Below are 14,958 nucleotides of genomic sequence, written 5' to 3'. Positions count from 1 at the left end.
ATGCTGATATTAAATTAAAAATGTCAAAATTTTGAATAAGTCCATTAAAATTTTTTTAACTTCTAAACAACAATTGAGGCATTTGCCATATATAATGGTTAATTTTTTTTAAAGCTTAAATATAAAATTAGTAGTTATTTTGTCCGCGTGTTTAAATTCGATCAAAAATGGGGTGCTGTCCCCAGCGAATCTGTAGCACCCCCCAGAATTTTCATTAGTATTAACTACTGTTAACTGTAGATTTTATTCCACTTTCAAATTTCAAACCTTCTGGCTCTTAAACTAAACGTACTTTATTTACAAAGCAATAGAAATTGTGACGAGTTGAGACACTGCGTTTATTTAGAAAAAAATTTCTGACGAAAACTTTCGAAAAAAAACCCTTCAGGCAAGGTGGGCAGTAGGCCAAAATTGACCCCATACACCCAATATTCTCATTTAAAAAAAACATTTCTAAACATTATTGAGTAAAACCACAATAAACCAAATACGGATTATATGTGTACCGATTTTGATAAAATCGATCTCATAAATGACTAATTTTTGGCAAAAAAACAACAAAATGGATGATTGGCTATTATGGTGGGTTTACACTCCACTTGCAGCCAAGCTGAAAACCTTTTTTGCCTATTTTTTTTTTATTCAAATTGCGTTGTATTGTTAAGACAAAAGTTCACATTCTGGTCGATTTATTAATTGAAATGCTGAAAATACTGATTTTTTTTGAAAAGTGCAGATTTTCTACCAATTGGCAGCTCTGAGCTCTACCGAAAAGGTAAAGAGAGCTTAAATTTTGGAAGTCGATAAGACTATGCATCGATCAGCGTTGACATTTTGGGTTTTTCTACCAAATTTGGTAGGATTTATTTTCAATTTTGAACGATTAGTCAGATGGACGGCCCATTTTGATTCTGGTAATTTTTTGCGAAATTAAATTTTTATACCTACCACCATTTAGCCATTCAGTTTGCAACATATCCAAATATCTATTCCCGACCCTACAAAACTGCAAGAAGATTTGACCACGACCGATAGTCTGCCCGCGTGTAGTAACGCTACACCATTCGAAAATTGTGATATTGAGTAAATATTTAGGACAGATCCATATTTTTTTCCATATGCATATGCAGGTTCTTGAAGGACTAAATCGGACAATTTTTGGATATAGCTACCATATAGACTGATCTGTCGATTTAGGTTAATTTATTATCCGATTTCGCTGAACTTTGGAACAATGAGTTGCAATATGTCCCTAGATATTCGGTCAAAATATGATCAATTTTGGACTATATTTAAATATAGCTGTCATATAAACCGAACTGCCGATTTGAGGTTTTGAGCCCGTAGAAGGCGCATTTTTTACACGATTTTGCTGAAATTTAGTACCATTAGGCCCCTCGATACCTGTGCCTAGTATGGTCAAGATAGGATTATGTTTGGATATACATGGACTCAGATCGGACTATATTAAGATATAGCTACCATACAGACCGATCTCCCGATAAAGGGTCTGAAGCTCATAAAAGTTTTATTTATTACCCGATTTCGGTGAAATTTAAAACAGTGGGTTATTTTAAGCCTCCCTACATCTGACCCAAGTATGGTACACATCGGACTGTATTTAAGATATAGCTGTCATATAGACCGATCTGCCGATAAAGGGTCTGAAGCCCATAAAAGCTTTATTTATTACCCGATTTCGCTGAAACAGTGGGTTATTTTAAGCCTCCGGACATCTGACCCAAATATGGTTCAGATCGGACTATATTTAGATTATAGATTATAGATATTATAGTTACTATATAGACCGATCTCCCGATAAAGGGTATGAAGCCCGTAAAAGCTTTATTTTTTAACCGATTTCACTGAAATTTGTAACAGTGGGTAGTTTTACGCCTCCCAACATCCGACCTCAATATGGTTGTTATGGGACTATATTTAGATATAGCTGCCATATAGACCGATCTACCGATATGGGGTCTGAAGCCAATAAAAGCTTTTTAAATATTACCCGGTTTCGCTGAAATTTTGAGTTTTTCTGAGCCTCACGATATCCGACCTTAATATGGTTCAGGTCGGTTTTGTATTTGGATATATCTGCCAAAAAGACCAATATTTTGACATATATATTAGACCACTCAATGTCCATGCCGAATTTAGTGCTTAAGTTACCCAATTTTCATCGGATTGTGACGAAAAGGCGTTTACATATATACCCGAGGTGGTGGGTATCCAAAGTTCGGCCCGTCCGAATTTAATGTATTTTTACATGTTTTATATTATATTATGTATTGTTAAATAAATTCTAACTGTTACAGAGGAGTATTGAGTATATTTTAATTTAGTTTAGAATTTTGGTCGGATGGGAGAGTATTTGGTAGGTTTTTTTTTGAAAAATTTGGCTCGGAAAATTTTTTATATAATGGAATCAATAGGGAGAGAGAGAAAGAGAACGAAACAAATGTCAAATTTGAATTGTCTTTTTTTCTACACCATTGCTTTTAGAAATAAAATCAGCAACTATTTCAAATCTTAAGGCCTTATTCAAAAAACTTAATGAAAATTTGATATAGGTTTATCCTTTAAAGAACTGTCAAATAAACCTATTTTTAGGCTTCAAAAACTTTTGTGCATAAGGCCTTCAATCTTTAATTTTTAAAAAGCCCACAGCTGAAGAGGTCATTTAAAAAAATATTGACTCTTAACTAAACTGCCTCAATACGTTTTGATAAAAATATTGCTCTCAAAAAAAAAAAAAAATATATATATTTTCACTGGCATACAGTTAAGGGTCTCTGTTTGTGCTTCTAAAATTATCCAATGTCGTCTTAAAACGGTTTTTTTACAATTGAATTCAATTACTGACACAACATGAAAATCTGTGTTCGCAATACAAACAATCAAAACATGGCAAACATTTTTGCTGGACTACAAAAACCTGCAAAGAGCTGTAATAGTCTCCTAGGCGCTGTATCACTTATCTAGTCGAACGAGTACAACTGTGCACAAGAAGTCTACAAGTGGACTTTTCTGGAGCACAGTCTATGCTAAACGCACTTGAGTACTCGGTCAGGGAAAGACAAAAACAGCCCACACCAATTCGATCGTTGTAGAAAAAAGACATGGAGAGTGCAAAACAAAAGGAGTGAGACCCAACCGAAAAGAATGGAAAGGAATGGCAAAAAAGAACAGAATTTGAAATTGGCATGCTTCGCAGCTGCTTCTATAGGTGAACATTCAACACTCAGGTATGCAATTCGGTAAGTAGTAGTTGGGTAGCAAGTCATAGGTGTGTAAAGAAAAATAAAAGTGGACCAAATTGACTTTAGTGGATTTTTGTATCGGTTGTGAGAGTATTAAAAATCGCTTAGGCCGATTCGGAAGGCAGTTCCGCGAAGTGTGTTCATCCAAATTGAAGAGTTAACTGATTAAACATCTCGACTCCTGTTAATTTTGGATGAATACACTTGGCCATAAATACTGTGAGGCGATACGTTGCCGTTTATTCGTTTGTGGATTGGATTGGATAAAATGTCGTTTTTGTTGTAGGTAATTATTTCAAAGAAAAACAGGTAGAACTTTGAGATTTATTTTGTATCTTTTTATTACAAACATTTACTTGGTGAAAATCAGTGAGTAAGAGAGAGAGAGACAAAGAGAAAGAGAAACAGTAAGAGAGAGACAGAGAGAGAGAGAGAGAGAGTAATACAAAAGTATGCCATACAATATCAAGAAAAGGATTTGGTTACTGAATATTCTGTCTTTGTATTATTTTATGACAACATAAACATAAAAACTCAACTCAAAAAATTAAGTGGCGTATAGAAGGCTAAACAACTTACATTCGAACGTCGAACCAACAACGTCCGCCTTCCATCAGAGGCGCAGCTCTATTTGGGGGTTGGGGGCTTACTTCAATTCAAATTCAATTTCAATTTGTTACATATGTCTTGACTAGAGAGAGAGAGAGAGTTCACTGTGTGTGTGTGTATGTCACTGTTTGTTCTTTCTTTCTTTCTTTCTTTGTTTTTCATTCATTTCATTCGCTTCTTTCTGTTCAAACTCATGCAAATGCCCTACGTTACGCCTGGACATGTGGTGGACCTGTGGCGACACACCGTCCGCATTTCAAATACTCATCTACACTGTTGGCATCCCTTAACTCAATGTAATTTGAAATAACTGAATATAAGTTGTATAAATTTTGTATTTTATTTACAAGTATGCATGTATTTTTTGTGTCATTCCATTGGCTTGCTTTCGATCAAAAAAAAATTCTTCGTCCTTCTTTTTTTTGTTAGTGAAAGAATGGCTAAAATCATTCAAAAAATCATATTTTTACTTAAAAATTTTTTTTGTTTGAAATTTAATTTGTTCATAGAAAATTGAGAATTTTTGAGTTTTTGAAAAAAAAAAATTAAGATCAGAAGAGGTGAAATACTTCCTGCACCGCTCAGGACAACTCAAACACTTGAATGTTGCTTTCGACACTTCGAATGTTGTGTGTTTTGACCAACAGACATCACACTGTATCTTGAAGTCCAAAACATCAAGAGCATCTGGCTGCTGAACGTCGATACCGTCGATAGATATTGACGATTGTAATGGGTCAGTGAATCGCTTGTGAGACACGAAACAGCACTGCGTCTTCTGTGCGCTAAAGTCTACTCTTTTCATTCTACCCCATTCGGAAACGGCCAATAGATCCTGGGAAGGCGTCTCATCCATAATAAGAAAATAAGAAAAAAGGAAAGGACAGAGCCTTGTGGCACATCTGCAGTCAATGTATACTCATCGGAGAAGAACCCATTTACAACAACTCGTATAGTGCGATCTCTGAGAAACGTCGATATGAATCGAAAGAAGTTACTACCGACTCCAAAAGCAACTAGCTTGATATAAGTTCACCGTGCCAGAGCCCATCAAATTCACCAAACTGATGGATAGAGCGACTCCAACGTTCCGACAGAAAGTGCGGAGCATATCGAAGTTGGCCGGTTTTTCGCCTCACCTTTTTTTGGGGATGGGCCGGAAAATTCCTGCATAGTAAATAAGGTTGAAAAGGTTGCGTAGTGGACGAACAAACGTCGAAGGGCACGTATAAAGGATAAGTTTAGATATATCAACCGGGATCGGAGATTTATCAACTTCGAGATCCACAAGGACCCTTTTAACTACATGTGTCGGAAAGAATATCTGAGACATCGAACTAGATACACTTTCAATTAGAAGAAGATCTTAAGAAGAGTTGCGATTGCCGATGGGTTACCTTTACTCTTTTTATGAACGACCAAAAGCTCTTGCATCCACTCGGAGAAGCAATAACTTTTGTGTCTAAGAACATTGGTACACATATTTAGATCTTGCCTGTTTGCGCAGCATTTCGATATTGGCATTTTTGTCCAGATGCCAATTCTTAAATGCATCCTCTTTTGATCTGACAACATCTCTGCATGTCTGGTTAAATCAAAAGATTAAGAGGTCGATTATGGATGACAACTCAACTATAGTTGCGTTGCCAGAAGATAGAAGCATGAAATAAAAATAAGTTTAAATGTGGACATTTTTGTCAGTTTCATTCAGTATCAATATTTTGAAAGTTCAGCTACAAAGTAAATTCTAAAATAGTATGCAATTCAATGCAGAAATTTAAATTTCTATAACAAATTTGCCCGTGGCAACTCAGCTGAAGTTGGGTTGAATTTCAGTCTTAGTCGGAATGGCCGATCTCATTCCTATTAATATTAAAAACAAAGTTTCCAATTTAAATGTTGGAAAATTCATTGAGCTCGTCCCCACGTGCTCTTTCGTATACAAAAATTTACCGCTTCGGGGCTGAAGAAGAGAATCGCCAACAACAACGATTTGATTGTCCGGACAATTCTATAAAATTTTAGTAAATGAGGCAAAGAGGTAGTCAAAGCCTTTCCAAGTTTGGACTTCCATTTTAAATCCGAAGTAAAGTACGTGTGTTCTAATCCTAACGCCAAGGGAACTAAATTCCTGATTTTGTGAGTCCAAGTTTTGCTGCCTCTGGAACACTATATCATTAAGTACATATAGCCCAAGGCCTCTGTCTGTCTGATACCCTGGAATGCGAAAAATAAAGCGCGGACATCAAGTCGATGATACGTAACACTCGTATATTGGCAAAATATATTTTAAACTCACCTATCATTGCGTCAATCAGGGATGTTAAATGTTATTGGTACAGGGTATTTGTTTACAACGCTAAGAAGGAGACGAGGTAGACCTATCGATAAGTATACCGATCGTCTTAGAATAACTTCCTGAATCGATCTAGCTATGTCCGTCTGTCTGTCTGTCCATGTTTTCTTGCTATCAAGATACAGGTCGCATTTGTTGTCCGACTGACATGAAATTTTGCACAAGTCTCTTTTTTGGTCCAAGGACGAACGCTATTGATTTTGAAAAAAAATCGGTTCATCTTTAGATATAGCTCCCTTATATATTTTTCGGCCTTTATAGGCCGTAGTAGCCATAATTTTGGGTTAGATTTTCACAAAATTTAGCACGAGACGTTTTATTTGACGTCGCAATATATGTGCACAATTTCATAATAATCAGATCAGATTAAGATGTAGCTCCCATATATTATATCTTTTAGCCGATATGGCCTTTAAGGCTGCAAAAATCACAATTTTGGTTCAATATTTACAAATTTTGCAAGTTGCTCTATTGTACGCTTCAATTCGTGTACAAAATTTCTTAAAAATCGGATCAGATTTAGATATAGCTCCCAGTCGGCCCCGCCCGACTTTTGCCTTTCTATACTTTTTTTGTTCTATACAGAACATATCAGAAGTCACAGGGGCGCAGAGGTCTGCCTTTAAATTCTTTAAAGGACTTGGCCATAGATCGGCATTCCCTTGAATAGAACATCACACGTTGGTATGAGAGCTGGTCCTTTATGCAATGTTGATGAGAAACTTTGGAGTTTTTACAGTGGAAATTATGTGTTATCGGGTGTTATCGATAATTACTGGGATCTTTCCCCAGTTGCAATTTGCTTCTGCAAATTTGTAGAATAATATTTTTTTTAATACGTATTCTATCATCTGACTACCTTCTTTGCGAGGGCTGCTATATAAGTTTCTGCTCTTTGACATTTCCATAGGGAAGTTTGACATTTTCTAGCATAATCGTACTCAGAACGTTTCGACGTACGACCATCATTTGTATTGTTTAGAGTGACTAAAAAAATTTATTTTACAAACAAAGGAATACACTCGTGAACATTTTCGTGTGATGATTTTTCACAACTTTGGATTATCGGCGTGGATTATCACAACAAGAGTACAATCTTTGTATGGCGATGAAGCTCCATTCTATGGCACTGTGAAGAACTGGTTTAATGAATTCAATCGCAGTTGACGCTCGCTCAAAGAAGAATTCTGTGAAGATCGTGCAAAAGCGACTGTTGTTCCAGAGAACATCGATGCCGTGTGTGAACTTGTAATGTGACATACCGTCAGATAGAGGCATGCTTGGGCATTTCTCCCACCAGCATACATTGGATAGTGCATGAACATCTGGCCGTAAAAAGGTTTGCTTCAAAACACGTTTATAAGCGAATCGTGCATCTAAGTGTTCGATATGAGCCCGAAACAACAAAATAACAATCGACAGTGTGGATCTTCCAAGGTGAGCCAAATCCAGCGAAAGCTATTCGTGGAAGTAGCACTTCGAAGCGAATGGTCGCTTGTTCCCTCGGCAAAGCTGAGCGGCGTCAATTCTGAGTGATACATTACAATTTTGTTGCTTGAAGTCTTGGAAGCAACTCGGAAAGCGAACAAGAGAAGACGAATCATTGGTTATCATGACAATGTGAGCTTTCACACATCTGCTTAAGCTAGCGCCTTTTTGATCAGTCAAAAGATCGAATTGATGGCTAATCCGCCGCACAGCCCTGACTTGGCACCCAATGACTTGTTTTTATTACCGCATACAAGGAAAAATGCATGGTCAAAGATGCTGTTGAAATGTTCAATAGCAATGTTTTGGAGGTGTGCTCCGACAATTGGTTTGTTGAGCGCATGCAAAAGTGTTTAAATCATGCTGGTGGATACTTTGAATAACAGCAGCCCTCGCACCAAAGGTACATCTATTTTGTGTGACTCTTTGGTTTGTTCAAACTTGTGGAAAATAGTTGTGCTGTAAATGTGTGTGTGTGTGTGAGTTGCGAATGAGCAAAAACAGGAGTAGGTAATACTTTTGCTCTTTGTTCTAGGTTGCGTATGATTAATGATAACTCCAAGACGTTCATATTTATCATACTTCAGGTGCTGCAAAAAGAAGATTTTCATCATCTCATTTTTATACCCACCGCCATAGGATAGGAGGTGTATTCATTTAGTCATATTGTTTGCAACACATCGAAATATATTTCGGATCGTCGTAAAATTCTAAGACGATTTAACGATGTCCTGTCTGTTGTAATCTTTAAAAATTGCGATATTGAGTTGAAATTTTGCACAGACTCGTATTTTTTCTATACACAGGCTAAGTTTTTGCCGATCTGGCGATTTAGGATCTAAAGCCCAGTCGCATTTTTTGTCCAATTTTGCTGAAATTTGAAACTGTCAGCTGTACTAAGGGCCCCGACATTCGACCCGAATATGATGTGCAACGGGCCTATTTTACACATAGCTGCCATGTAGACCGATATGCCGATTTAAGGTCATAAACCTGCCTTAACAGGTGCATTTATTACACGATTTCGCTGAAATTCAGTATGGTGAGTTTTATTAGCGCCGTCGATATCTGAACCGAATGCGGTCCAAATCCCAACATACTATATATAGCTGCCATGTAGACCGAACTTCAGCTTTAGCATCTAAAGACCATTAAAAGTCCTTTTATTATCTGATTTCGCTCAAATCTGAATCAGTGAGCTGCTGTAAGACATCCGACTGGGTGACATTTGAAATAGTGAGTTGTATTAGGATTCCCGAAATTCGATCCGAGTTTGATCCAGATTTGATCCTATAAAAGCCGCATTTATTACCAGATTTCTCTGAAAATGTAGAACTGTTGCTTGTTTATAGCTTCTCGGTACCTGAACCAGATATGATGAGGATTAAGATGACGTATGTAATGAAGAGTTACAATAAAATAGTGCAATAAATATATCCATGGTGATGGGTATCAAAAGTTTATTTGCAAAACTAAGTTTTGATAATCAAAAGTTGTACAAAATTGTTGTCGAAATTGCTATTCCACCGAATTGTTTGCCACCTAACTTTGTTTTTTTTTTTTTTAATTTATCTGTAGTTGCACAGTTTCTTTCCTTTTTAGAAACAATCCTTAAGGTTTTTTTTTTTTACAAAAAGTGTTTTTTTTTTGTACTAAAGCAAGCCCTTGGAAGCACGATTGTCCGTGTTGTTGGAGAAAGATAAAAAATATTGGTACTCTTATTATTAGGTTTTCTTTTGTTTTGTTTCGTTTGGTTTGGAGGCTTCCTACACCCAGTATGACTTGGCCATATTTACAAAAGTGACACCATTACAAAAATCGGTTGGAGTGTTGGTGGGGCCTAAGGCCTCCGTACTTGCCTTGGTGCACACTGCGGGGTGTAGGCCGCTTCCAATGTCTGTTATAGTAAATGTTATTATTGATTGATTGTTCTTTTTCTTTTTTTTTTTTTGGTTTTTGTTTTTGTTGTTGTTTTTGGGTAAAATATAAGCGTAAAATAAAAGAAGAAAGTAAGCGAGATCGAAAAATAACATGCACGTACGCTAAGATCGGAAATGGTCTAGATTAGGGGCTGGAATACTCACCGAGATTCTCCACGGACTGGTTCATTTCACGGAGATTGCGGGTGTAGCGGGAGACCCGATTGGTGGCCACTGCTGTCTTGACGCTGAGACTGTCGCCGCCGGGCGATTGTGTTGAGGGCGGCGGCTTGTGGCGGCGAATGGTTGGAAGGCGGGCCACAAACGAGGCGTTGTGCTTAAAACTAGATGATGCTCTCCTGCGATGGTGGTGGTGGAGATTTGTGACCATAAATGACATTCAAAAACCGGGTTAGAAAATGTTTAAGATTAGTATGGAAATGTAAACGGGCAAATGGGCTGAAACAAGCTCTCCGCGAAAAGCCAATTATCCCTCCGATCACTTGGCTGCTCTTGTGGCTAGTGATGATGGGCATCAACTTTTCGCGGTTCGTATTTCTAGTTTTAAAATGTATGTGTGTATGTGTGTTTGTATATCTAGCATGTCTAAAGCGATATTATGAATACTTCAACTTTGTCCGGTGTTTAAAAAAATCGATTACCAAGCGACATAAATGTTGTTTTCTATTGCATGAATGATGTTGGATGTAGTTTTTGATGCACCACACCCAATATACAATGGACAAACAAAGATAAGGAGATCCCAATTCTGAAGTCTAGAATAGCTCAAGCAACACACGACGCACGAATTGACTTGGATTGTGTACTGACATTGCAATGCTCTTCTGCCCACTTCCCTGGCGACAACGCCTAAGCATATACATTTTGTATGATGGTCATTTATTTTTTGGTAAGTTTTGGAGGAAGCGATCATTTCAAACATACGATACTACGATCTGCGACCCGAATGAATTTTCAATTCCTACAATACATTTCTGGTAACTCTTGGTTGTTAAAGTGGGGTCTATTTCTAGCAGCGGACAACTTTCCCTCTAAAATTTTTTTTATTAGCTACCAAACGATCAGCAAACATCTCAGCAAAGAGGAAATTTGCCACCTGTTCTTTCCTCAATGATTTACAAATTTACAATTTTTTCATATCATTGCAAGTTGCAGGTTTGCCCACAAATATCCCATTGTGGAAGAGCGGGATTAAGTTGAAAAAAAGGGGTGCTTATGTCTTCAGATCGTGGGATGGGCCAGGAATCGGCCTATTGTGCTCTTTAGTTATTTAATACGAAGGAAAGTCCAAACGTAGTCTGTGGGATAGAATCGAAAAATAAAACTAGTGAAAAATAGGACAGGATCTTAAAGTTAGTCACCTCGGTGTATCGAAAACTTATACTGGCTGCCAAATCTTTATTTGTGGTCCACTTCTCAAAGTTCTTGGTCTTATGCCCAAAAATCGCTTCAAAAGTCTGTCTAGACGTCTGCTTGAGGTCTATATAGTCTGGTCACGAGGATTTTCGACCTTTATATTTAGGCTAGGTGTTTTGCGATTTACAAAGACATTTTCAGTTTAATTTTCATTTTGATACATGATCTGGATTAGTGACAAAATATGCAAAAACTTTGCCGCTAAAATGTCCCAATTCGATTACCCAGTTTAAAGTTATACAGTTTGGAAGTCAAATAATGTAAAAAAAGTAACAGCATGCTAATGCCCTCCACCACAGTTGGCTTTTGTCAATTTCTTTGCCCGATATGCTTTTCTAGGCAAATAAAGCATAATGGATAAGAATCAGGTAATGAACTGATTCGTACCATACTTAGTTTGGATGTTGGAGACCACATTGTGCAAAATTTCAGCATTGCGCTCCATAGGGGCTCAAGAAGTAAAATCGGGAGACGGGTTTATATGGGAGCTATATAGGGTTATGGGCCGATTCAGATCATATTTGGTACGAATGTTGAAGGTTATTGGAGAAGTCGTTGTACAAAATTTCAGCCAAATCGTATAAAACTTCCGCCCTCTAGAGGCTCAAAAAGTATAATCGGGAGATCGTCTTATATGGGAGCTATATCAAGTTGTGAACCGATTTGGATTTACTTTACGTAGTTGTTGGAAGTTAAAACAACATCTATCGTGAAAAATTTCAGACAAATCGGATAATAATTTCGTCATCTAGAGGCTCAAGACAAAACATGGACCGATAGGACCCATTTACAAATCCAACCGACCTGCACTAGTAGGAAAAAATTTTAAAATTTCAAGCGCCTGGTTTTATTTCTTCGAAAGTTAGCGTTCTTTCGACAGACGGACGGACGGACATGGCTAAATCGACTAAGAACGAATATTTCAATGTGTTGCAAACGGAATGACGAAATTAGTATACCCCCATCCTATGGTGAAAGCTATAAAAATGAATTTTTTAAATTTTTTTGGTCAAAACAAGTATTTTCAAAAAGTTGCTTAAATAAGTTGCTTATATATCTTTTTGTTTTGCAAAGAGGACACATTGAAGATGTGTTTTAAGCAACATTTGAACAACATATGTCAGTTCCCACTATAAGTTTCCATTTCGGTTCAACTCTTACGGTATATCATCTCTCCTAGGTTAGGTAGTAGTGGGAGTCCGTTACGGATTTACAGTAGCGACAGACTAAAGCGGCAGTGGTTCGCTATTAACTTAGCCACCGGTGCGGTTTTCCTTACTACTAAGATCTTTTTTAATACCCGATTTCTCTTTAGCATAGAATTCGGAACGGTGTGTTGTATGAGTCCTCCTCCATATATCTATCTCCAATGGATTATTCTTTTTTACCTTCAGACTTGTCGACCTCACAGATAACTTATTATACCCTCCACCATAGGATGGGGGTATACTAATTTCTGTTTGTAACACCTCGAAATATGCGTCTGAGACCCCATAAAGTATTGGGTTGCCCAAAAAGTAATTGCGGATTTTTTAAAAGAAAGTTAATGCATTTTTAATAAAACTTAGAATGAACTTTATCAAATATACTTTTGAAATTTTGCACAAATACTTCTTATAGGTGTAGGTCGGTTAGGATTGTAAATGGCCCATATCGGTCCATGTTTTGATATAGCTGCCATATAAACCGATCTGGGGTCTTGACTTCTTCTGCCTCTAGATGACACAATTCTTACCCAATTTGGCTGAAATTTTGCACGACGTGTTTTGCCATGACTTCCAATAACTGTGCCAAGTATGGTTAAAATCGGCTGCCATGCATGGATCCTAAGTTGGTAGGTTTTGATTTCGATCTAACCAAAAATTGGCTGCAATTCTCATCATTGCTGCCTGGAAACCTTGCTTCCGATATGATTGTTAAAACTCCTAAAGGACAGAAACGTTATCAGTTTTAGCCATAATATTCACTGCATTCTTCTTCTTTTGATAAGACGTTGTCTGGTCTGGCCAAATTGGGCCAAATTTAAATCCCATATATGTAGATTGAAACTGAATCTTAAATAACTTTATGATGGCTACATTTGGGGTTGCGAGCTAAAAGAACCACCTTTTAAACAGACAAACAAAATGTAAATAGGTTAGGTTAGGTTAGAGTGGCAGCCCTTTACAGACTCACTTAGACAATTTTAAGTCCATTGTGATACCACAGTGGCGACAGACCAAGGCTTCTGGCGGGAATCGAAGCCACAACCCCTGCACTGGTAATCCAAGCACGCTACCAACTCGGCCCAAATTTGTGTGTTTTTGTGGTATTTGTTTGCAGAGTTGCATTTGCTAAAGCGACGCTCAAAAACCAAGCACAACGCGCTCATTCTGTTTTGGCCTTTACCGTTTTTCACAGCAAGATGTAAATTTGTTCTCACCAGTGTAAAGAAACACCCCCTACGTCATTTTGACATCTCACCATAGGAGATTGCTAGCGATTGACACTAAGAAATCTTCTTTTAAGGTTTCAAAAAAATACTCTACTGTCGGCGAAAATTTTCTCCTCTTGTTTCCCACGAATATTTAAGGAAGCTCCCCAAGCAGAACTTTGCAATAGAAATCTTCCTAAGGCAATACTTTAGTTTGGAAATATTTTTGTTTGTGATCACTCGTAAGACAACGGATGCGCCTTTGAACTGAAGACAACTTCAGAGCTTATGCAATGGTAGAGTGACGTACAGTCGTCTTTTTGGTCATCGTTGTCGTCGTCGTATTGTGGATTTGGCGGTGATGTCGCAGTAGATGAGAGTAGGTATACAAAGATTATTGTTTTTTTCTTTTTTGGAGTAGTGCGCTCTGCTTAATGGTGGTGTGTTTTGGTATTTTATTTAGAAAAATATCCTGCGGTGCAGTAGTGTTGGATGCTTGATTTCTGTTGACAGCACAAGAAGCCGAGAGAAGAGAGGTGGGTGAGGTTTTTTTTGTTTTGTTTTGTTTGAATGGCACTGAACATTGTTTTGATCGATTTTGTTTGAGTTTGATTGAAATTGTACTTTTGCTTAGCGTTCAAATGGAGCGGAAGAATCCTTGGTCGCATAAAGTTTAGCGGATTATCGCATGGTTTCGACAAAAGCGAGCAGATATAATAAAAAACGATAGAAATACGAAAAAAGGGTGAAGGCGAGAGAGTTTTGAGGAGTTTGAAAAAAAGTACTGGCGAACGAAACGTGTTGTGAGAGATTCAAATGCAATCGTTGTGGTTTACCTAGATTCAATTAAACTCTTAAACAGTCTATCCCAATACTCAGAACTGAAAAAATCGAGAAACCAAAAGATAAAAGATAATTATTTTTTGTCGCTTTCGAATGGGGAGAACATAAAAAAGTCGAATTTGATTATCGATCGATGATGCAAAACCCATGCGATGATGCACACACACACACACACTCAGGCAAACACACACACAGAGAGACATTCACAATGCCGTGTCAACAGAGTGACAGGGCGATAGAGAGAGAGAGTGAGAGAGAGAGAGAGAGAGAGAGGAAGAAAGAAAAGGAGATTGGCATTTCTCAAACTTTTATATGTGGATTCGAGGGATGTTCGCTCCTCTAGGCGAGCGCAATCTCTCGCTGGCAGAACACAAGTAGTGGGACCATTGGAGTATTTTTCGCTTGAGTACAGGGCTGGAAATCGGTGTTTAAGATTAATTCCATACAATATGAATTACACACTCTGGCGAGAGTATCGTGCCGCAGGGCTATCAAAGGAGGGAGGCGGCGTGTCTAGCACGCCCATTGGCGTTCTTCCCTCCCGCAAAATACTCCAGCAAGAGTATCTAATGCTCTCTGCAATGTAGTGAAATATTTAGAGAGCCTACAAATCTCTTTGCGAGAGCGAGA

General features: G+C 37.8%; 1 protein-coding gene across 11 annotated transcripts in view; it reads right to left on the bottom strand.

Annotated features, from left to right (window-relative positions):
- Positions 1–14,958, bottom strand: part of LOC106084573 (potassium voltage-gated channel subfamily KQT member 1) — a 117,996-nt gene that overhangs the window by 9,213 nt on the left and 93,825 nt on the right. For 8 of the 11 annotated variants that reach the window (XM_059370030.1, XM_059370033.1, XM_059370032.1 and 5 more), the window contains 2 exons: positions 14,322–14,366; positions 9,801–9,994 (listed from right to left, as the gene is read on the bottom strand). In XM_059370030.1, the coding sequence (XP_059226013.1) occupies positions 9,801–9,994; positions 14,322–14,366 (239 nt within the window). The remainder of the gene's footprint in view (positions 1–9,800; positions 9,995–14,321; positions 14,367–14,958) is intronic. The other 3 variants (XM_059370027.1, XM_059370035.1, XM_059370037.1) reach the window with 1 other exon arrangement.

This window comes from Stomoxys calcitrans, chromosome 5 (assembly GCF_963082655.1).
Source record: "Stomoxys calcitrans chromosome 5, idStoCalc2.1, whole genome shotgun sequence".
Lineage (NCBI taxonomy): Eukaryota > Metazoa > Arthropoda > Insecta > Diptera > Muscidae > Stomoxys > Stomoxys calcitrans.
The sequence above is the reverse complement of the archived record's forward strand: the minus strand, read 5'-3'. Positions and strand labels throughout refer to the sequence as shown.